We start from the raw sequence: 25087 nt of genomic DNA on the forward strand, positions 1-25087 counted from the left end.
AATTTTCAGTATATAAGACAGAAAAGCAACTTTGATATATGAATTCAATCCTATATTTTAAGAACCAGTGAAGTAGAGTCTGGGAAGAAACTGTAAGGAGTTTGTGTAAAGCAAAGGAACATTACTTCAGTAATTCATACAAAGGAACCACTTCAGCTCTTAAGGAGGCATTAATTTCTAAGAACCAGCTAATTATTTTCTCCCATGTTAACAGAAACCCAAACACCTCTCCTCATTCCCCCCTGTATTTTACAATAACAGGCGCAATATAGAGCTACTTGTTCAGGAAAAGGAAAGATTAAAGGGATGTAACTTGAAGAAATGTAAAACCTTCAACAACATTGCTTTATAACATAAAACATGAAACACAAAACCTACTCATATAAAAATAACTCCATCTTTCAGATTATCTTTTATTACCCTGTTTTATCTTAAAAATTTTTTCATTGCATTAAAGTTGCTGAGTACATAAACTATGTACTGTGAAAGGTATTCTGGGATTTTAAAGTTGTATTTAATGTGTTTTTTCTTTGTGCCCTTTCTTGTTTACATTTTTAAATTATTACAGTCTATTTAATAACGTTAATGCTGAATCTGAGAACTATTTAAAAATTCTTAGTACACAGCGTCAAATTCTGTGCTGTTTCAAAAGGCCAGATCATGATGGCAGATTAAGCTGATCCAAGCCCAAGCTGATGAAACACACACACCTTTTTTGCCTGGGCTAATTCTTGTATGCCTACACAATAAATAGGATCAGGATAATAACCTTACTGAAAACAATTGCCTGATGGACCCAACACTTTTTTATTTCTTTCAGGTCCCTCAGCCTGTTCCTTATACACAAGTACAAACAGCAACACCATGAAGAAGTAGATCTTAAAAGAGTTCAAACTTGGATTTACAATTTAAATGGGCACAAAACTCATTGCCCAACAACCATGGATGAAGTAATGTTAAAAAACTGACATTACATTCACCCCACTCTGGGCAGCACCAAGGAAGCCCAGGGCCACACTTCACTCCTTTGGTCCCTTCACTGGGCATGGCTGGTCTGCACATCACTTGCTTGGATGGGAGGGTGAGAGACCTCCCTACTCAAAGAACTCTTCAAATAGCTGACATGTTTTCTCTCCCTTGTGGTAAAACAAGAATTGCTTTAGGGAGGAATTAATGGTTTGGAAAATATCTTAAATGGGAGAAAAGGCCATTATTATAGTTAAGGGAAGCAAATAGTTACAGACTTGATCTCAATGAAGGAGGTAGCTTTCAGTACTGGTTAAAGAGATAGGAGATTTCTGAGTAGTTCACTCAAAATGTGCAAACATATAAGGAAAAAAAAAGGAAAATAAATTTTGCCTTCTAGGGAGAAGATGAGAGTAACTGCAATAACAATAGATCTCAAGAAAAAAACAGTCCTATGCATAACAAGTATTTAGAACCTTAGGGCCAGGAAATATCAAGGCAAGAAGTTCAAGAAATGGAGCAGTCACGTATATAGAATACAATTAAAAGTTTAAAAGGATTAGAACTAACCAAAACCAAACAATTTGTTTGATTTTATTTTGATTGGCTTCATCACAGGAGAACTGCTGTTTTTTGGGGAAAAAAGGAAACGGAAAAAACCATATTAAACAGCATCTCAAACCAGCACAAATGAATGAAATCCTAATCTCTCCTCTACTCAGTCACCCTAAACATGTTACAGATTTTAAAACTGAGGTTGTATAAATTTTATATGGCAAGCTCTGCATATACTGCACAAAAATACTAATTAATTGTGTTAAAACATTATTTGAGACAGCAAGAAGTATCAGAAGACCAAGAAAACTGAGTTCAGCTGGCTTTGTTTCTCTAACTTAACCTTAACTACTGTATCTTCTGCAAAGTCAAGATCACACATAGCTGAGAAATCTTTTTATAGAACAAAGTATAGCCCATGAGCAAAGCAGAGACAGCAATGCCCTTGTGGAAGTTTTACTTTAAAACTGCTATTTACTTCTGACCTTAAGCTGTTTAATGATGGCATCATAATAAATGAAAGCAATGGAGTGCATGCTACAGTAAATCATATAAAGTACGTAGACTTCGTAGACTCCATTTTGAAGAGATGCATCCCTGATGCCTGGCTCTTAAGTTCACAACTAAACTGTCCAACCTGAGAAATTCCTGAACACACAATCCAGTTTAAAGGGAGTCTGGAAACCCATTCCCAATTTAGTTCTAAACCACACAGAGGTGACAGAATGAATGATACCTGAATAATGAAACAATCTTAACTGCAAGAAATTCAAATGCTTTGTGCACTAACTAAGACAGTGAAGCACTAACCATGGCTGGCTTGCACACACACACACACACACACACCATATTTGCCACTGAACTAGTCCACAGTGCCAGGGGAGACCACTGAAATGTCCTGCACTGCTGAAGAACGGGCACCTCCACAAGATGCCCAAGGTGAGTGGCTCTCCTCACCATGCCTCAACACTGGAGCCCCTCCCAAACATGTGAGCCCATGGTCTTCCAGATCAAATCGGAGCAGTTTTGAGAGATTTATGAAGCTGCTCTTTGAAATCTCCATCTGCCTATAAAACAGGGCTTTTGGCCACACATAAACACGCCTCCATGAATCTCCATGCAAGTAAGTTCATTCCTGCTCCCCACCCCCTCCCCAAGAAGGATGGGATGCAGCTAGTGACAAGAACCCAGTTGTGCAAACACCTCGGCCAAGCCAGAAGCAGAAAGGAAGAGCATTGCAGATAAAATGTATATTAAGTCCTCAAAACAAAGTTGAAAGTAACAATAAATCATTTAGGAAGGTCAGCGATTTTTCATGTTAAAATATTTTTAATATATGCACTGTTTAAGAATTACTAGACTTGAAAAATATCTTTATCAATTCTATGTGTTTTGACTTTGATCTGTTTAAATTAATTGGTTATTCCTTTGAATTCATTCTTTATTGATACATACTTGTTTTTTCTTTTCCCTCTAACACATTTAATAAGGTTTCCAAAAATGCAGCCCTGATTAACAACAAATGGATGCTTAAATGACATAATGGCACTGCTCTTTGATAGGAATGTTTCTATGAAGTACATTTCAATTTTCTTTCTCTGAGGAACTGCACAAAGAAATGAAAACTTGTATGAATCAGGTTGTGTGCTACTAAGTGAAAGAAAAAATATAAAGTAGGTATGTGTATTTAGAACACAGTGAATAAATTTATCAATTAAAGAGAAAAGTAAAATTGTAAAAATTATTTTCTTATAGAATTTATTTTATTTTTACTCTTGCATTATAAGGAAATGTATTTCAAATCTATGTATTTAGGAAAATTAGTTATGTTGAAGATTCCTGTAGAACTCACATAGAAATTTTGAGTAAAAACAAATTTGAAGGTTAAAGCTGAACATTTTTTAAGCCAAATTCCAAATATAAATTTAGCTTTGAATAGCTTTTGGTATTAGATAATTAGCAAGCTACATTTCTGAAACTAAATGGGCAGTTCCAGCTGTTATTTTACAATTAGTTTCCACTGAGAGTTTTAAATTAATAACTGCTGCAATAGCCTCAAACATGCCAATGCTAATTAGGAGTGGTGTTTGCATGTAATGCTATCCATATATATGAATATTTTACTGGGCAAAAGGTCTAAGCAGATTTTTTTTTGCCTCTCTGCTAAACACTGAAGAAGAGAGAAATGTAAAGCAGGAAAAGACTTTACTTCTAAGCCCTCCAGAGAGGAGTACAGGATTCTTACAGAAGATAAAGATGATTTTCCTAAGTCTTTAGACAACTCTATGCTAAAAAACATGTGATCAAGTACCATAGCAAAGAACAATATTTAGAAATTGCAATTACTATGAATACTTTTATTTACACCCCAATACAATTATTAATTCTAAAGATTATTAAATGCAAAATGAAACAAGATTGTATATTCAAATTATATGCAGAGAGAATCCTGTTAAAAAAAATCTTCAGAAATAAAATCATCCTGGTTTGAAATCTGAAAAAAATTAGTAAATAAATTCTGGGAGAGATTCCAGAATATTTGCTGTTACAATTTTTTTTCCTTAACACAGATAGATGAGAACTTAAAAGGATGCCAACACAATCCCATTTCACAACTTATATGGAATAAAATACTTTTTAAAACACTAGTAATTTATTCTCTTATTTTCTTTCCTATATAACATCACCCTGCGGTTGCAATAATTTGCAAAAAACTGTGGTAGAGATTTTACAATATACTAAAACTGATACTTTTCCTAATTCCCTGTGGTACAAATGGACAATTTAATAAGCAGCTCACATTTCCTTCAAAAACTATGTGCATACATTTTTTTCACTGATTATCTTTGTTGCCTTTATTCAGAGAAGAAGAAACCCTACTCAGCATTAGCTAAATCCTTGTTTGCCTACCAGATAAACCTCAATGAAGTGTGGAAAACAAAAAGAGGTAAAATAGAAAATAAGTCTTAATAGAACCTTTTTTAAATAATCAACTCTTAAGAGGAAATTATGTATATTAGGTCCATATTCTGGGAAACATTTAGTTATCTTAATGCTAACTTCTATGCAAAAACAGAACAGTTTTTAAAGTGTTATTTGGTTTGAAAAGGAAAATATCAAAAAGTAACCTTTTTATGCATAATAAAGTTATAGAAAATCCAGGCTTTTTGAACTGTAATTTCAAGGTATAATTTTTCAAATGTAAACATGTCAAAATATTTCTGAAGAGAAGATGCTTACAGATGTGGGTGCTGTTGAAAAGTTTTGAAAAGCATTTGATTTTCCAAACCACATTTGAAAGAAAAAACAGATTTCCACACAGACTGCTGGCTACGTATGTGCTTTTTTCATAAATTCCTTGAATCATTTTTTTCCTTCCTTTCACTCCAGCACTATCAGCACAAAGAAAATTGTTTATTACTCCTTATTTCACTAACGGATTTTTGTTAACCCATTATGGGCATTACAGGATTATTTCAAGGATGTTCTAGATGGAGTTCCTTGAAATAAAGATAAATAGTAGCTATTCTATATAGAAAAAAAACTTTGTTTTGCTATTTGCAAATGTTTGAAAGTTAAACAATGAAAAACCGTAAACTACAAAAGTGAAAAAAATATAATAAGAAAAGGCTTGTATTGATAAAAGGCTAAATGAAAAAATAATGAAATCTACAGCTACCTTTTCATAAGTAAACTCTTTGCATGTACTGTCTTTGCAGGGAGGGGCATGTCTAAAGAATTTCCATTTACATTCACAAATTGGAAACAGTCTAGGGACAGCTTTATGCTTTGATCTATGAAAGATCTACACATGAAAATGACCATAGAACACTCAGACATGGACTATTAAGCTTTGATATATGACATGAATGAAATCCTTGGATCTCAAAAATGATGAATCCAGAGCGTGGACAACAATTAGGTTCCTTATTGGCCAAGCTGAGGAAAGCTTGGGATTCTGCTTACCTAAAATCCCAGAACTTGATAGTTTGGCAGTATTATTCCTGACTTTGTAAGCAAGACCTTTACACAACAACCTCCAATAAGCCTCTATTCTCTGAGCTCTTTGTCAGCAATTTCATTTCTGCACTACAATATTGTAACTCAACATTATTCTACTCTATCTGTTCATGGATACTCCCTAAAACTCCATTAATTATTGCTTCATGACAGTTTGCTAATCCCTGTTGGGGATGATCAGCAGTTACCTCTATAATCCATCAGAGCATTTGCACAGTATTTGGTGTAATAAGGCCCTTATCCCAAAACAGAAGTAGAACTAAACAGCATCTCAATTTTAGCTCCATATTTAAGCATATCCATACATCCATGTCCTCTCCTTTTTTCAGTCAGAGAACCAGAATTTCTGGGTCTTGTGATGAAGTTTTCTCAACCATTTCCCTGTTGATAGTGCCCAGTTCTGCTGGTAGCTCAGCACAACTAGTGCTGTTCACTGTTCATACCCCCAACATACACACTTCTTAAAAATTCATCAGTAGTTAAAAGTCCACAAAAATACAGTTCTGTCCTTCACTGTTTAGCAGAAACTGCATTTACTCTGGCTGACTCCTTCACAGTTTCAATTAACTGCTCTTCCCTCCCTTTAGCCAGGCTAGGCAACTGTCTTACTTGCATTCTTATACAAAAAAATCTCCTTTATTCTGTTCCCTGATCCCATCCCAAGGCCTTTTGATAATCTGATAATCTTCCAACCAACAGAACTGACAGTTTCTTGAGGGCAATGTACAGTTCTGGTAATATTTGTGGAACACAAGCACAGCTGGAGCGTAAGTTTAAGAATCAGAGAATCATGAAAAACCATTAAAACCAAAAAATCAACTCCTACAATTTAGCAGGGGAAAAAATCAAAAAAGAGACACTGTCTCTTACTGTCACCAGAGAGAAATGTGTCACCACACTGCTTTCAGGAGCCCTTAATTTGCTGTTAGGGTGCATGTATCTTTCTTTACTACATATGAATATCAAAACTAAGTTAGTCCATTTTCTACTGGAGAAAATACTCTAAGACTAATTTTTATACAGAATAGGAAAATTGGAAATTACAATATCAATATATTTCTTTCCAACTTCCAATAATCACCTGAAACTATATTTGTGCCCAAATGATCGAGGCACATTGTTTTTCCAACATTCCCTTTTCCGTTTAGTTCTCTCTCCAAGTTAGCATGTAAGCTCTTCTTCCTAAGACATACTAGATGGAGTCACTTCAGCCTACAGGCCAAAAGTGGTCTGGTTTATTTACTATGATCTGCAGCTGTACCAGACTTACCTTTCATGAACTGGCATTCTCCTGAGGATATGTGAGCACATTCAACTTTTCATATATAAATTTATGGGACAAATTCAAAAGATGTTTGGAAATACTATTCAGCCTCTAGCCATGAAAATTTTTCTCAGCCTTTCCTAAAAGAACAGCTTCTAAATGAGAAGCAAAAATTCTTCTTTCTCATGAAGCACTACAAAAGTGACATTAATTGCATGTGGTTGTAGTTCAGGCCTAAACAGAAGACTGTTTAAAGCAAAGTGACACCACAAATTAAGTTTGTATCCCCACTCCAGAAACACTGTAAAGACAGTGGTTCAGACAACAATTTATTTTTATTCTATTAAAAGCAGCAGCATCAAATTAGAGAAAAGAGGTTGGAAAAAGACAGAAGATGACATCTTGGCATCATTAGAATACTGTAGATGCTAATTCTTCAGTAACCAACAGGCTTCTGTAATTTATTTTTCTAGAGTATCTTACACTGGATACTGTACTACTTGTATCTCTGTTAATATTTGCTAAGAAATCTTTCACCAAGCACATGAGCTACACATTGTGTGGGTTTGCTCATCCTACTACTCAATTTTTAAGCATTCTGTATCAGCTCCAGGTTTTTTTACCTAGTACCACGTACCATGGGCACGTTATAAAGGGCAAATACTTTGCAAGAAGAGCTCTCATATTTAGAGCCAACATCATGTATTAATAATATCCCACTATTTTTTTTCCTTGTATACAGACTGTATGTCCTGCACAACAATACAGAACCCTTTGTATAATTTTATTAAAAAACAACTGAAAAATGGTGAAATTAACTTCACTTAGAACTCTAGCTGTCTAACAGCAGTGACTGTCAGGTAAGACAATGAAGAGATATCTTGAACCACGCCTTCTGTAACTACACTTTGTTCTAGATCAAAGATTTTGTAATTAGAAACTTGATCTAGTTCAACCCCAAACAGGAATCTTAATATTTTTAATTTAAAAAGTATTTATTTTTATACTTTGAAAATCTTGAAACTTGTTTAAACAGATTAAGATAGTCAGCTTCTTTCCAAAAACAAAAAACCACCTACTATCACCTTCAATATTATCCTATAAAATACTGCAAAGTAACTTGATGCTCTGCTCTGATATGTCTTAGTAAAGCTAGCACAATTAGATTATTAAAGAAGGAAAGAGAAGAACAAATCATTTGAGAGATTATGAGAAATTAGGGGAGTGGTCACTGAAGCTGAGGAAATAACTTAAAATGTCAGAAAACTCAGACAAAGACATAGGAAGCAAGATGTTGGGAGACTGGTCACAATGCCAGTAGCAGTCAGATGAGAAATGTCTCTGGGCCAGTGTTTATTTCTACCTTATTCTTTTGGAATAATGTTTTCCAAAGGAGAACTGGAGCACATTGTATCTGCATTAAAACTATGAAAACCAAATATACACTGCATAAATCTTTTCTGGAACTTTAATGTATGTAAGACCCATAGGACCATAATGCAAAATAGCATCAGAACCTTTGAAAAGCACAAAATTTCAGCATTTAGGTAAAGCCACATAGGCAGAGACTCAAAAATGTTAACTAGCATAGCTTCACTGATTTTAGATGCAAATGAGTTACTTACTCGCTGTTTTGTAATGTGCATACAAGGAACATCACACAATGACTGAAGCCACCTTACAGAAGCTGGTAATTGCAGATTCCACTTTATGCTTAGGCATTTTTTGATGAAGTTTTTGTTGCTATGAGGAGAGTGGAACCTACATTTGGGTCTCTGACTCTTAAAGCAGATATCAGATGGGAGTCTCCTCAGACAGAAAAGGTAGGAGCAGGAAGAGCCTCTACAAATGTCTGGAAGAGCTCTTTCTTCTATGAGCACTTGGAGAGCTGTATCAGGCCCTGCCACCCAAAGCCATTGCTAGTGCCATGCTGCAAGACTTCTTCCATGAAAGCTCCATAATACAAAAGATAAAATGCTCATTTAAAAACAAAAGGGAAAAAAAAATGGATAAAGTACTATAACCAAACATACAAGCAAACCCATTAATTTAAATGCTTCCACATGGAAATATGAAGAAAAAGACTCTCTTACAACTTCTAAGTGATCAGAAGTGAAATTGGAGATATTTCATGGTCTCCTAAAAATTCTAGTCTTGACAAAAGTAAAACTTGCTGTCATTTTCTAGGCAGTAAATGTTTTACTGCTGGGAAAAGATTTTGATGTTTGTAATTTCTATTGAAGAGCACTATGAAGTAGTTAAAAATATTGCCACATCTGAAAAACAGACCAACGGGAAGTATAAGACACTTGTTCATCTGTATTTCTGTGACTTTTCTCACTTGGTATTATTTGCAACCCTACTTTCATGTCTGGCAACAGTGCCAACTCTACTAAGGATCATATATTACTTTTATCATGTTGATTACATATGTTCACCAGTTTTGCAGCCTATATATGATTAGTGTGGTTTGCACATACTTAGTGACACAATCCAGAGCATGACATTTTCACAGAAAATGTGTTTACTGGGAAAGAGCTCCTTAGAAGTTTGCATTCCTTTAAGCTTTGATCTACATGACATCAAGAATCCTACAGTTTCAATATATGTTTACCATTTATATTATTAAGATCCATCTCCTTCTCACTATATGGCTACTGAACACTTTGGAAGTCACAAAAAATTTCCTTTTCTCTAAGGTGAACTTAGTAGTAGCTGAATAAAGGAAAGCCTCCTAAAATGTTCTCATCTGTGAGTTTAAACTTCATAGTGATTTGACATTTAAATTCTGTTATTCATCAGCACTTCACAGCAGAACTTGATTCATCTAAATGGATTTGAAAGCCCACAAGTGAAGAAAATCAGAAAAACCTGGTTTTGAATATCAAAAGATTGTATGTGAAAAGTATTTTTACAGGCTGCACGTACCAGTTTTATTGATCAATTAACTACTCCCAGAATGAATTTTTCTGAGACCATACATGAAAAGCCCAACCCCTCCCCTGACACTTACTGATAAATGTCTTTTCTGAGCACAGCTCTACTAAGAGGGTTGTCAGCCTGAGGAGCCATAGAGACAGATCCAATCTTGAGAACCAAAGTGTCTTCTTTAATTGATGGATTAGCTGTAGTTAGGAGAACAGGAAATATGTGTTTGATTAAAAGTCAAATGTACATAGCAGGAACACTGAAAAACTATTTCTTTAAAAATGTACATAAGAATATTTGCTAAGGATTCAATTTTGCACAGGAGCAATATAAAATCAATAGCCCTGCTGTGATACATAAAGACAAAACCATTGTAATTTCATTTCTCTAGAGTTTTATCACACCACTGAATCCTGGTCTGCGACTTCTCATTCTCTCTGACACTTTCACGGGGGGTATTTCAAAATGACTTCAGACATTTTATGACAGATTCTTTGTGATCTGTTTGTTTCTCCAATAACTATTTGCTGAAATATCAGCATGTAAACCACTCTGAATTGTGCACCCTTTTTATTATGGGCCCATATCTTTAGATGTAAAACATTACAGGATATCACGGTATAACCATCCTGGTAGCACGTGGAATCGGCTGCAATACACATGGAAAGTTCAAACACAAGGACTGAAACAAGAGAATCTGAAATCTGAACATATACATAGAACAAGATGTAATACTGGACAGTGTATTTCACATCAGTAACAAAATTATTCCAAGAAGAAAAGAAACCTCTGCTTTCCACTTATCTCCATAATTTTCAAATTTCAGCCACATGTAGTTTCTCAGTTTTAAAAGCAGTGGTCATATTAGACAGAAAACCAAAGTTCAGCCCAGAAATAAAATAGCACCATGCTTTTTGTAGAAAGCTAACTCTGTCAGCAGGCGCAGACAAAGCACTTGGATAAGGTTGTGCTCAGAAGACTCCGTATTAACTAGGAATCTCTGGAGCAGGTGTGATGCAAGTTCAAAGAGTTTATCCTCTGAAGGGAAACGGTTCACTGCAACACCTGTGTGAGATGTAACAAGGATGGAACTATGGCACACCTGCTCCCACGTCCAAGGAAGTTCTGCAAGAGTCTCATATATGAGTTTTGAAAACAAGATTGCAGGAAAAGATAGTTTAAATATTTTACTGAAGTGTGAAATGCTTGGTGTGGTAAGAACCGGCAAAATCTATGCACTTAAAAAAATGGGTTTCTTCAGACCCAGTAATGTCTTGGTAAAAAAGACACCATGCTTTGTAGCTAAATATGTATAAAGACATGTATATTTCTGAACAGATCTAAGAAATCACAGAAATTCTAATATGATATTTTCAAACTATTGTAGGGAATACCCCTGTAAATATGTGGCAAAGTGGGAACACAAGTTCTGATACACAAGTGTATTAGTACACAAGCAATCTATTTGGAAGAACTTCATGTACTTAAAAAGTGAAGACAAATCCTTTAGCCCCCCACACAGCAAAGCAAAACTAATTACAGATTGTTTAGTTGCTAGAAATAAGATACAAGAGTTAAGCTGATGAAAGACTCCATTTTTTGACTAAATCTGAACTCATATTTTCAAAAAGTAGCAAGGCACTGTACTAAGTACTAGAATACTGGCACTGTACACTTAGGTGTTGGGTATTTGCTTTCCAATACTCACATAAGAAAATAGAGTGATGGTATTAAATATACACCTGATTATAACTGCAACTCAATGAGGTGGCAGAAGCCTTATTCTTGGGAATTGGATCTTAATAAAATATATCTTAGGCTAAGAATTTTAATTTGCCCCTGACACTTAGCAAGGTAAAATAAGCACAGGACTACCCATAACAGTCTCTATTGTAAGTATTTTAGGAGTTTTTTCCAAGGCTGGCCATGGACCTTTTGTGTACAGTTTACTGTAGGTCAATAAATAAGCCAATTTTAAATCAGAAAGAATCACAGACATTAATGCAATCAGCTGGTTTCTAAAGAGTTGTATGAATTCGTATCTCCATTCATTCACCCACGCTTTTCAAAATACGGGAATAATGTAGTATACAATCACAGTCATTGCAGATATCAAAAAATTTGAGGGGAAAAACTGCTACATTTTAAAAACATACTACAATTTAAGTATACTTACAATATTATATTGCACATACATAACTTTATACTTACAATATAAGTATAATCTAGGAAAATCTTACAGACTCAAGTGCCAAGATGTTGCCACAATCTCACTTGATTTTATCCACTCATCTCAGCCATCTTTTTTTTGAGCTAAATACATTATGCTCTTTTAATCCTTCCTTTTAAGCCTCCTCGTTTAGCACTTAACATTTCTGATACTTTTCAGCACCGTCTCTACTTTTATCAATACCCAGTTTTACAACAGAAAGCAAATTGGACATGATATTCCAGCATCTGCCATATGCAGAAGTATAGCTACCTCCCTTAATTCTTTTCCCTCAGTCCTCTGTGACCCACAAGCTGTTTCAGCCACTGTTTCCCAGGATAGTCTCTCCAGTCCTGAAGATCCAGTCTGTGTAAACCTTCCTTGATTTATAACTTTAGCTTTAGAAGATTTACTGTACTTTCTACAAGCAGTATGTAAGCACAGTAACCCCGATGCATGGCCTCAGGAAATGCTTTGCAACATTCACTGTTGATAGCAGCAATGGTTTTATATTTACTTTCAGACTATTAAATAGCAATTTCATTTATTATTCCCAATTCATGAGTTTTTGTGGGTTTTTTTAGATTCCTGGTTAGCCATTTTTAATTCATTTAACATTTCCATGGAGAGAGTATGGGGATGTATTTAAATACCATGAGACAAAATGTCAAACTCCCTAGAAAAGTCTAAGCATATCAAATCTTTGCAAACGTTTTATCAACTAAGAATCGAAACCACAATGAAGAATGGAAATCAGATGTTTTTTGAACGTCTAATTTCCCATAAAACCATATTTATTATCATGTAAAAATATGTAATTCTTTATTAACTGAATCATGTAGTATTTTTCCCTTTATGTTCTCTGAGGGAGAATAATAAAACTACCTGTCTTGATTTTATTTGAACATTACACTTTTCATTTTAGTAGATAAAACTTCAGCTGTCTAAAACCTGTTTTTCCAAGGTGTGTTAAAAATTAGCCTCAGAAGACCAAGATCCTTGAGCACAACTTACTCAGCCTGACTGATTTGAAACTTTAATAGTAAGTGAGGAGGATGTTACAGACCATATGTTATGACAGACTTCAAAGTAGAGAGTCATGCTCATGTGACAAGAATATATCACTTCTACAAATGCAGGACATACATTTATTCAGTGTGCTGCCTTTTCTTTTTCACTATCAACAAATTCATCATGTCCTTTTTAGTGATTCCTGATATTTTGCTCCTAGTACGTACAAGAAAGAGTTGCTATTGTCCTCAAACCAACCAGATGTGGATTTTTTCTGTCTTTACAACTTCTTATCAGTGCTTTGTAATTTACAATTTTTACTTATGGTCTTCTGCTATGCAGTAATTCTTGTTCCTACTTGTCATATATTGCTTTCATATATTTAGTTACCTTCACTTCATGGCTAAGTAAGTGTGGGCTGTTGGCCAGAGCTTAAAACACCACCTGACTTGTTAACAAATCAAACTCTGAGAAAGCAGCACTGCTTATTGCCAAGGATAGAATGCTGCCCTCAAATCTACCACAAAAAGAAATGTTAATTGGTGCTGCTGCAAAAACCGTGAAACTAAAATACTATAAAATTGTGTGGATGCAGTCATGCATGCATGTATGCAAATTCCTCAGAAGAAGAAACATGATTTTGATTATTTCAGCATTTGTCTACCACAGTTCATTGTGGAAGTTGCAAGTGAACAACAGATTTGCTTTTTTTTAAACTACACATGTAAGGCCACAATTACTTGTGGAGTTTGGGAGCAGGATAGTTTTTGTAGCTATCAGTATGCAGAGGGTACAAACAGCAGACAATTAACTAGAAAAGGAACTAAAATAATTTTTATGCTTTGACTGCAGTGATGACAAATTGAAACACACAAGTCTTATTGGACTGAAAATCTCTCCTAGTCAATAAATAATGAATGAGGATCTTATGGAGGTATATCTCCAGAAGATATAACATTCTTCTGACCTAACACAACGGAGATGTGGCTCTTATTCAACTCTTGCTCCTTATTGTTCCTAATTTCTATTGTTCTTGAAGACAATAAGCAGGAGAAGGGAAACGCAATTTATTTCATGTTCATAAACAAATGAAACTTTGGGGAAATCTGGGGTGAAAGAAGAAATGAAAGAACGGTACCAATTTTCATAGTGATGCTATTTCAGAGTTTTCCAGTGGAAGAGTGTAGCTGGCTTTCTTATTAATTAGGACAATCTTTAGCATTTTTCTTTAAAAGCATACAGTTTTATTCCTGCATTGACTGCTTAACCATGGCAATTCTGTTCCTTGCAGGCATTCTTAAGCAAGAAACAGCAAAAAAGACAGTTTTTTTAATAATTTCTTTTTAATGAAGTATACAGTTACAGAGCTACAAAAACATACTTTTACAAAAGATTTCCTTGACAGCATGCCCTAGAACTCCCTTCCAACTAGAATCATAATTCTTTCTTGCCAAGACAGCCAGTCTAATTTTATCTTCCTGTGTTTTCAGCAATCCCAGTTGGAAAATTGTAGAGGATGCTGGCAAAAAAAAGATCTATGTAAATTCTCACTGCGTGCACTTCTTGCAATTAGGTTATGAGAAAAATCTAAAGACTATACTCTTAGGATTATATTGTGTGTTGTACATAATGGCAAAAAAATGCTCCATACCTACTGAACTTATGTAAATGTATCATGATATTTGTAAAACACTACTTTTTTTAATCTCTAGAAGAATTGTGAGAAGTGAATGTACTGCTATTAGCTATTACATGGTCTAATTTTAACAACAGCATCTCTATATATAGGCTGTAATAGGGATGGAAATACATTTTTACATACAAAGGGAAAAAAGTATCTTACAGAACAAGTATTATCCATTGATCAAATAGCTATTTATGAACATCTTACACTACCCAAACTCTGTATATACCTGTAAGCCTTTTGCACAAGAGAGTTGGAATAGCTTCAACTAAAATGCTAAACTGCATCATCTGTTGGGCATCATCGATAAGATACATTTTAATAATATTTTCCAAATGAAACTACCTACTTGCTTTACTACCACATGGTTTTCCAGGTGTCAAAGTCCACAAGAGCTAAGGCTCCTGCTTACACTGCCTGCTGGGACAGGTGTCTATGGAACACTCCACTGATACCAGTGTCATGTAAGCTGACACAGAATCACCACTGTTGAACTGGGTTAAGCTTTCTTTCCACAATTTTTGACCATTATTTATAATCCCATTTTAAAAGCAAACTCTATAGGTACCAAAGCAAGGATCAAATAAATAGCTAAAAGGAAATTCTGAGCAAATGTGCAGAGAAGTAGCATGAATGTTAGATGTTTCCTAACTCTGACCTTTAAAATTGAAGTAATGGTCAGTTATTTAACTGCTAGTATTTGTCCACAATACTGAACAGCAAAAATCTCTAACATAAAATACTGTACCTTCTGCAGCATGATGATCTTCCTCATTTTTGGGGAAGAAGACTCTTATTACGCCTGTGTTGATATAAATCAGAGGCAGGTTGCGGGAAGTCAAAGCATGAGTCCTCATTGGTTGACCTGGTGACTTCCTTTTCTCCTTTTGACTCCGTGGCAACCTGGCTTGAAAAATGCTTGCAATTGCATTTAGCAAAGGAAAACAGAGGACCACATCAAAGGCCTGAGCAGAGAGAAGGATCTCATGGAGAAAATGAGGGGAACCATCAGTGTGACCTTCCGACAGCTTATGGAATGTTCTTCGTTCATTTCTTGATATCAGTTTGTGCCGGACATTTTTTGTCACAGCTTTGGTATAAGTGAGAGAAAGAAATCCATGTTGCTGGTGTGAACCATCTAAAAGTTTAGCAGTTGTCTGTTTCAAGGAAAAATAAACAAATAAATAAACTGCTGCAAAAATTTGCATGCAACATTCATCAATAACCATATTTCTGGTTATTTAGGATTCTATATTTTTTGTAGCTTTCTACAGTCATTTAACAGTAAAAAAACCCAAAAAACTTCTCATTTTTTTGAATGCACAGTTTGTTCACACTTCTCTGCATTGGATCATCTAAAAACACACATTTCTGAACATATTGCTCTTTTCTAATTGCTTATGTTTCACGAAACTCACAACTAATCAGCCAAAAAAACCCCATTCATTCAAGAAACTAAATTTGCCAAATCTTTCTGATATTTTTTAACTCAGCTACATATTTTGATTCCTCATTAATTTAAAACATTTGTAGATTTCACTCCCTTTGCATTATTCCTTCTGTACATGCAGACACCATCCATAGCTGTTAAAATATCACTCAGGTGCTAAGATAGCATCACCCCGTCTCAACATGGGTGTATAAAGCACCCATAGTCACCCAAATAAATACTGAACTGGTTTTGCCTCATCACTTCAGAGTATTTAATGAAAATAGCTGTGCCACATAGTAAAGCACATAATTTCATTCTACATTGCCTTGTACTTTAAAAATAGCAGATTCTTTGCTTAAGACAGATTTGTCTTGCTAAAGATGACAATTAAATCCTTAGCTCCCACAAGATGGATAGGAGAGTTTCCATATTACCTTTGAAAGTTTTTTAGTCATTGTTATAAATCGAAAAAATGTAAAAACCATTATTTTAACAATGTAATGAACATGCTGACAGAGTTATTTAAGATTATTTAAATATTAACTTTAATCATGTAAGCACAAACGAAAGCAACTATATTTTGCAAGTAACTGCTTCTTTCAGCATGTTAAATTTGAGAGAAATCAATTTAATAAAATTTAAACATTGCTAGCAGAAGAACATCTCTTTCTTAAATAAACAGGATACATAGTTTAAATGGTGGAAAACTGGAAGCTTTTAAAATTAAATTAATTAAAACAAATTGGTAAATTTATTTACTATAAGAACTGAAAAAAAACAGAATAAGAGAAAGTATTCCAAATCAATTTTCATGATGAAAATAAATCAAACCATCCAGAACTTTCACTAACATAAAATAATTCCATAGACCCACAGATAAAGAGGCCAATGTCATAACACATGAAGTTCTTCAAGGATAAAGAGGCAAGAAGAAAATGACTTAAATATCTCAGACTGAGATATTCTGAATCAGCAAGTAATCGTCCAAGCATTTAAAAGAAATACTCAAATATGGAATTATTAATTGCTGCACTATCATAATTAGAGAAGCAATTTTATAAGGATGCATAAAGGCATACTGCAGTAATTCCAAGTACTTAAATCCCTAAGTAGATATCAGAATTACACTAAAAATGCAGCATTTAGTACTGGCTTTTACATTTTTGGCCTTCAAACATACTGTGCGTACTCACTTCTTATTTGATGACTTCAGTGGTCTGTTGTTATTTACAAGGTTGTGAACCATCAACCCTCATTCCCTTATCTACTAAAAAATGACAACTAGTACTAAAGGATGAGGTGGAAATAACACAAGTTACATAATATCACCAAGAAATATATTCAGTACAAAAAAAATTAGACTACAAGAAATTAAGAGGTTTTTTTTCTTTTTTTGCTGGCATTTATTAGTGAAAGTTCTGTATCCAAAAATTTAAAAAATATTCTTACAGAAGGAAAGAAGCCAGAGAAGTTACTGAAAGGATCCTGCTTGCTGATAGGTCGAACCAACAAGGTACGTCTGTTCAGCTTGTCAGTACAGGAAAGGAACACACCTCCATATTGCCCCAGAGACCAAGAATCTTCCCCAAGGCTTGAGGTAATGAACGAGGCATGGAAGATAGGAAGAAAAAAAAAAGAAACAAAAAAAGTTGCTGTAAGCAAAAAAACCAGTTTACATTTAGCTTGAGTGTTTTGATGGAATTGCAAGATAAACCTATGCTGTACCTTTTCCTAAAAAGCTGAAATTCAATAAGATCAAACAAAAAAAAAAGAGATTAAAAAAGTTAACTGTAAAATTTTACGTGAAAGGACAACCTAAAGCAAGAGGTCAAGACACATGAGAATAAAAGTAAAATCTTACGTGTAAAAAAGAGACTTACCATGGATTTTCAGCAGACAGCTCTAACAGAACATGAAGGAGAAATATTACAAGAACAAAGACACTGCAAAGGCAAATCTGTATTCATATGTTACAAATCAGTATTACTTAGAAAAAGTTAACTTTTAAGTGTTAAAATGTGCCTTGTACAGTTCTTGTAACCATTCTTTTTAACATATAGGAGAATAAAGTGAAGTAATTTGCTTAAGAAGAGTTATTCAGGTAAGCACCTTAGTTTACTACAAAAATCTCACCAAAGGTTTTTCTCTGCATTGTAGAAAAATTCCTTCAAAATGTCCTGACTGCCAATCTCCCCCTGGCCTGGAAGACAGAAAGTTCACCTTATCTATTCTCTGCTTTTGCTTTTAGTCCACAGAGATTTGCACATAGGAAAGGTACTCCAAATAGATTAGAAAATATAAACGGGAACAGTGACAATTTTGTCAAGTGAAGTTAAGTTGTGAGTTTGTTGGGTTTTTTTAGGGTTTTTGTTTGTTTGTTTGTTTCCCCCAAAGTTTGTTAAGAGGAGCTGGCTATTGGGATTTCACAGAGTCATAGATTATCTTGGGTTGGAAGGGACCCACAAGGATCATCAAGTCCAATTCCTGGCCCTGCTCAGCACCATCCCCAGGAGCCACATCATGTCCCTAAGAGCATTGTCCAAATGATTCTTCAACCCTGTCAGCTTTGGTGCTGTGACCACTTCCCTGGAGAGCTGTTCCAGTGCCCAACCAGCCTCTGGGTGAAAAACCTTTTTTTTGCATCCAACCTAAATCTCCCCTGGCACAGCTTCATTCTGTTCCCCTTGGTCCTGTCACTGGTCACACCAGAGAAGGGATCAGTGTCTGCCCCTCCTCTTCCTCTCATGAGGAAGTTGTAGACAGCAATGAGGTCTCCCGTCAGTGTCCTCTTCTCCAGGCTGAACAGAGCAAGTGGCCTCAGATGCTGCTCACATGGCTTCCCTTCAAGGCCTTTCACCCGCTTTGTTGCCCTCCTTTGGATGCTCTCTAGTAGTTTAATAACTTTCTTATATTGTGGTGCCCAAAACTGCACACAATATTCAAGGTGAGGCTGCCCAGTGCAGAGCAGGGCAGGACAATCCCCTCCCTTGCCCAGCTGGTGATGCCGTGCCTGATGCATCCCAGGACATGCTCAGCACTCTTGCATGGTGACATGATTTTAAAAGATTTTTTTAAAAAAGTAAAAACTTAAATTAGCAAATATGATATATACAAACAATAACTGCATTTGGAACTTAGGCAAAAAGAAAGGAATCGAAATAATTTTTAAGACAGCTCATCAGGAATAAAATCATAAAGAAACGATGGTACTGTTGCTGAATTAATACTAAATCTCCTTCCTATTGTACACAGGGAAAAATAAGCATTCAAAAAGACCTTGCAGACATTGGTTCCCAATTCAAAATTACTTATACTCCTAAATATATTAATTATTTTCAAAGCCAACAGCCGTGTTGAAGCTTTTAACCATGTTTTTCTTCTCAAAGAGTAACATAACTATTCTATTTTCCCTTAATCTCTTAATTCCTAATGGAATTTGTTGATCTGTAATGGCAAATACTACCCTAGCTGACTACACAGGCTCTCTCTCTGTCAAGACTGGTGTGTTCATGGCCAACACAAACTAGGAGATGGCACATGCCATCTGTCTACAGAATCGTGTGCCTGAGTGTCAAGTGACACAGTCATGCCAGTGCAGCAAACTATGCAGACAACAGCACTTGCAGAGTGGGAATGCGGACTGTGAATACACACAGTGTTGATGATGCACTGCTTGAGACTAATTACTGAAGTTTTACTGAGGTGTCTGCACAGCACTGTGCCATGTGACACAGCAGAGATCATCAGCTCAGCTCTCTTCATTCCATTAACTGCTGCTTTGCCACAGCAACAGATGTTTCTGAAAACTGAGTTGTTTCTCTTCAGCATGTAAGAGTAGCATAGCATAAAGCATTAAATAATGGCACTTGCTAACACATCATGAACCAATATTTCAGGAATTCCCCATTCTAAAGTTAAGCCAAAATTTTTTTTTTTTCATTTAATGGATCAAGAGAGCAGTAATTGTGAAAAAAACCCCTCTCCTAAATTTCATATTATTTCTATGTATTTTTCTGGAATTAGATCTAATTCTGAGGAAACACAATTGTGATTTTTATTACTTAAAAGGTTAAAATAATTTAACTGAAACTGAATATATACCTTAAATTAAGTTAAGAATTAAGAAGGAAAAACCCAAAACACCGCCTGCCTTTATCTTTCAGCCTGAAATTAAAGCATCACAACTCGCAGGAATTACCTGTTTCTGTAATGGTCAATATTGAAGCTTTCTATTTTACATTTGATTTTGGTATAGACATCCTGCATATCCACTGAGGCACTGAGATCCTCTAATTCACTGACAATACAGACTTCTGCAAAAGTCAAAGAAAATAAAAATTATTAGTTATTAATCTGAAACCTGAAAGACTTTAAGCAAGAAATCTATCTGAGACACTACATTTTGTAAATAGGATGATGCTATTTCTACTCAGAGTTTTCTCATAAAGTACTTTTTAAAGCACTTTTTGATTCAAGTGTCACACTAGGATCCAAACCTTTTTATACAAATGTATTGAGAAACACATACATGGGGTTTCTCAATACATAATAGCATAATTCCTAGGGAAAACAAATTGCAAGATATTTACTCTAATTATACTAGATTTTTCATTCTCTTGTGTAAATAGTTTTTTTTAAATCAAAGGTTCAATTACATTTCTTGAAAACTAGCCTTAAAATTGAGTCACTTTATTTTTCACATTTCTATGGGCAATAATGTTAGTAACTAAGCAGCAGCATTCCCTCGAAAAAAATATTGAACTCCTGCAGTTTATGGAATCTGAGTTTCTTTCAAACAATTACTGTTGGATGATAATTCAACTATATCTCAAAGAGAAAAAAAAAGATAAGCTGTGCACAACACATATTTTTCTTTTCAACACAGAAGTTGAAACTTCTCCTCTGAACACTGTATTAAACTTCATTTGACTTTAATGATCATATTATGATGATTATATTAAATTGAAATTATCAGTATTAAACTAGAATGGACTATATATGGACATACACAAAATATATGACTAAATTATATCAAAATGAAACATGATTGTTCTAAGGAAATAAATGCAGCACTCTACGGAAATTAACTAACTTATTTCCAGTTTAACTTAAATCATCTGTCCACATGGAGGGGAAAGTTTATGTCAAAGAACAACACTGAATTCTAATTTGCATGCAGTAACCTAACTACATTTTGCTGCTGTTATTTGAAATACAGCTCCACCCCATTATTTCTTTGTTACAGTGTTCAGTAATGTTGATACAAGCTCTGAATAGCTGATACTGTGCTGTAAAATAGGCTGTGCTATTTTAAACAGTACATTAGAAATTTAAATGAAATTTTAAAATAGTACATTAGGCAGAAAAATGCAGAATACCTGTGCCATTATTTCTAGGATCAGGAGCAAACAATTTTACAGTTATTTTTGGCAACATCCACTGCATCCACAGGCTGACACGTCCACTTGAGACTCCAATACTACTTGTCGTTTGTTCCAATGTAATGGAGTCTGAGAAGGGAGAATCATCACCACCCTGAAGAGAATCCCCCTACAAAACAAAAGCAATAGCTGAGGGAAAAAAAAGTATTGCTTTTCACCACTTCTGGGTTTTTTTTCTATCTCAAGTGATATGGATGCACATACTATAGAAATACAGATTCCCAAATAGTATATTTGAATTAAGCCATTTGTAACTCACACCAGGAAAAGATAAACAAAGTATTTTTTCCCTTTTCTTCGGTAGAGATAACAGACTATGGCAAAGACTGAATGGTAAAACTGCAAGGTTTTATGACAGGTCTTCTTAGCAGAGCACACTTGCCTTATTAATTCTACACAGTGGAAACACAATAATCAATTTAAAACAAAGGCTAAAGGGAATATTTGGAGATGCAATAGGAAAAGGGATATGGAGGCTTGCACATATCTGAAAGGCAAAGCAAGGAAGACTCACTGGAAGCACCAAATGAAGAGTCACCCAGTAAGGCCATAACACCCACACTATGTACACACTGCGTTTGAGTCATGTTTTATCCCCTTGTATATGCTTCCCTGTAATTTCTTGGGAAAAAGATTTCAGAAAATAACAGCTTTCTGTAAGAATTGGAAACTTTTTATTTGCCACTTTCTAAATACTTCTGTTTAAAAAAATGATTGTCACTTGTAATATTCTTCAATGTCTGAAATGTTGAAAAATGAGCTTGTAAAAGCTTCCGTGCCATCAATATTCTCTGTTCCTTCCCTACAATTTTAAGGGCTCAACAAAGAAGATGCAAAGATTAATGTTTCTAGGAGAAGATGATGACAAATGAAAGCTATACTGAAAATTCTGTTATGTGGGCTTATTAGAGCAATGCAGGCATGTTCTGATAATATTTACCAGCCAAAGGACCTCATCCTGCTCCTTTGTTGGATCTTCCAGATAGGGAAAGAAAGATGCAAACATACAACTGATCATCAGCCCCCAGTGTTTACAGCCTATTAAACTGAATGCAAGAGACGTAAGTCTCTAATGTCATCCAGAAGCTACTGAATGTCCAGGAGCATCTCCATTTGCAACTCCACCATGTGTTGCAAATTTTCTTCATTCAAGCACAAAGGAATGAAAAAGGTTTAGTCACTTTGATCCACTAAGACCAAGCTGTTTCTAAGATTAACAGACCAATAAACACCCGAAGTCTTATCTTTCATTAAAGGTTTGTGGGATTAGGCATTGTAAAATATGATGAACAGCATGTTTGAGATTTATCTAATTAAAAGCCAAGATTATTTCTATGGAAGACACCCCAGAAGGCAGATCTACACAGTAAGCACTACAAATGGACTGAAACCATTTTAAACTGTCAGGCAAGATCCAGAACACACTCGTTTCAACTTCAGATGCCCAGAAAAGCTTGCCTTCAGTAGCAAAGTTAAAATCTGACAGTACTTGCCTCATTCTGCAGTCCAAGGCTGGAGAAGCAAGTATGGAAGTTCTGTTAGCAATCTATTTTCTGGAAGGGGTGGACCTAGCCCAAACCTAATGACATAGCTCATATGGAAGCATTTATGTTGACAAATCACATTTTCATTCAACTCAGGCCTACAATTTAATTATGGGTTTTCTAAACTATAAACAGCAAAGGTACTTTATCTGCGTGCAGTAACCTTTACTCTTTAAAAGCTCAGTGATACCACAACTGAGAAGAAACCATCTACGTTGTCAGTAGCTGACTCAAAGAACTTGGCATTCCAGATACTCATTCATATGAGGAAGGGAAAGCTTGTCCAACTAACCAAGGTATGTTTCAAGAAAATAACACCTAAACGTGAGACTATAATACCTGGACCAGCTTAACAGAGGTAATATGAAGTGATGCAATGAAAATTAAGATCCAGTTCACCTTCAACCATCTATAGTGACAGTGGCTTTGCATTAATCAAAATGCATGAAAAAAACAAGTATATTTCTATTTATTTTTGTTTTTCTTATATAAGGCATTATTGCTTACAGCTCTGAAGAGATTACCTGAAGAGCCATAGGCGATCATCTTTTGAAAAACTGTTAAACTCCTGAGTTTGAAAAAGCATTTGCTCCCTCTCACATTCTAAGTGAGCTAACTTCCTTACACAGTCCCACCTGAAATCTCTCTCCAAGTCATGGACTTAGCATCACCCTCTTGCTTTTACTGTTTGTTTACTCTTCCTTGTCTGTTTTACTCTTACACTGTCTGCAAATTTAATTATTAAATATAGCAGGGCCTATCTCCTGCTGTGTATCTAATAATATTTAATGCCACCACAGCAGGACATGTCACTGGAGAAACCTCAGATAGCTCACTTCACTATGATGCATCTAGCTCCCAAATCAGAGTGACACATTGAACACATAGCACCCAACAAAATGAGGTAAAAAAAAGTGTGGTAGAACCTGCTAAATAACACGTTCAGGGCAGAGCAACTTCTTTCTCACAAGCTGTGACTTGCATTTCCTATTTGCTTCTCCAGCAAAATCCTTCCTGCCTCTTGCCTTTTTCATCCAGATTCCCATCTCTAACACCATTTGCTAACCATGTCCTTGCAAGGTATTTCCTACTATGTCCACAAAGAGCTCTACTCTCTCCAGTGCCACTTAATTATCCTACAAGGCAGCACTAACTGACAGTGACACAAGAGTAAATATCTTTTCAACACTGTAAACAAAATTCAGTTTTCTTCAAGGATGCCAGCACCTGTCCTTGGAATGAAAAAGTATGGCAAAAGCAGCCTTGGAGAGTGTCAGGCCTGCAAGCTCCCCAGCATCTGAAAGGATGTAGGCAGAGCAGTCACTTCTCCAGTGCTAGCCAGTGTTAGCCCTTATTGCTTCTCCTGAAATGGCAGGCTCCAGTAATAAGACAGTGACATAACCCAGCCATTTTGTTGTCCTCAGCTATCCCTGTCAACCCTCTAGGCAAACACTAGCCTGCCTCCCTTCAACTACTCTGCTCACTTGTAAAGCAATGAGAGGTAGGAGTGAAAAATCCTTCCAAAACCACAGTGCTTTGAGATTTAATGAGTCTTTATTTGCAAAGTCCCCATTCTTAGAGAACATTAAAGAAGCCTCAACCTATACCATGACTTGAGATTTCATGCCATGAGAATGGCATTAGTTCTGATCCTTTCAATTTCTGACAATAAATTCCTCTCTATTTGTTTCTTTTGTATAATATCCACACAGCTCCTTTGACACTCTGCCTTTCAATAACTTCCTACACCTTTGTAATTTGCTTTTGAATGATTGCCCTAAAAGATGATGATTCAGTGTTGGACTTTCACTGTGTCTGAGATGACCTTTCTCATCAAAACTCACATGCTCTAAAAAGACGGTGGAGTCAACAGCACTTTGGGCAGATCCCTTCAGCAGGGCAGATTTGAAGGAAGGAGCCACCCAAAGAGAATTTCCCTGTGCTGAGATCTTCACATGGAGTTCACAAAGCATCAAGAAATAAAAGACAATTAAGGTAAGAAAAAGGAAAAACAATACTTTCATGTTTATTTA

General features: G+C 35.5%; 1 protein-coding gene across 7 annotated transcripts in view; it reads right to left on the minus strand.

The window, feature by feature from the left end:
* Positions 1 to 25087, minus strand: part of VPS13B (vacuolar protein sorting 13 homolog B) — a 431250-nt gene that overhangs the window by 164728 nt on the left and 241435 nt on the right. For 6 of the 7 annotated variants that reach the window (XM_068183911.1, XM_068183916.1, XM_068183903.1 and 3 more), the window contains 5 exons: positions 21448 to 21619; positions 20268 to 20382; positions 17519 to 17660; positions 15386 to 15794; positions 9819 to 9930 (listed from right to left, as the gene is read on the minus strand). In XM_068183911.1, the coding sequence (XP_068040012.1) occupies positions 9819 to 9930; positions 15386 to 15794; positions 17519 to 17660; positions 20268 to 20382; positions 21448 to 21619 (950 nt within the window). Of the gene's footprint in view, positions 1 to 9818; positions 9931 to 15385; positions 15795 to 17518; positions 17661 to 18202; positions 18270 to 20267; positions 20383 to 21447; positions 21620 to 25087 lie in introns of those variants that run through there. The other variant, XR_010997092.1, reaches the window with a different exon arrangement.

The sequence above is a fragment of the Anomalospiza imberbis genome, chromosome 1 (genome assembly GCF_031753505.1).
Source record: "Anomalospiza imberbis isolate Cuckoo-Finch-1a 21T00152 chromosome 1, ASM3175350v1, whole genome shotgun sequence".
NCBI classification, from domain to species: domain Eukaryota; kingdom Metazoa; phylum Chordata; class Aves; order Passeriformes; family Viduidae; genus Anomalospiza; species Anomalospiza imberbis.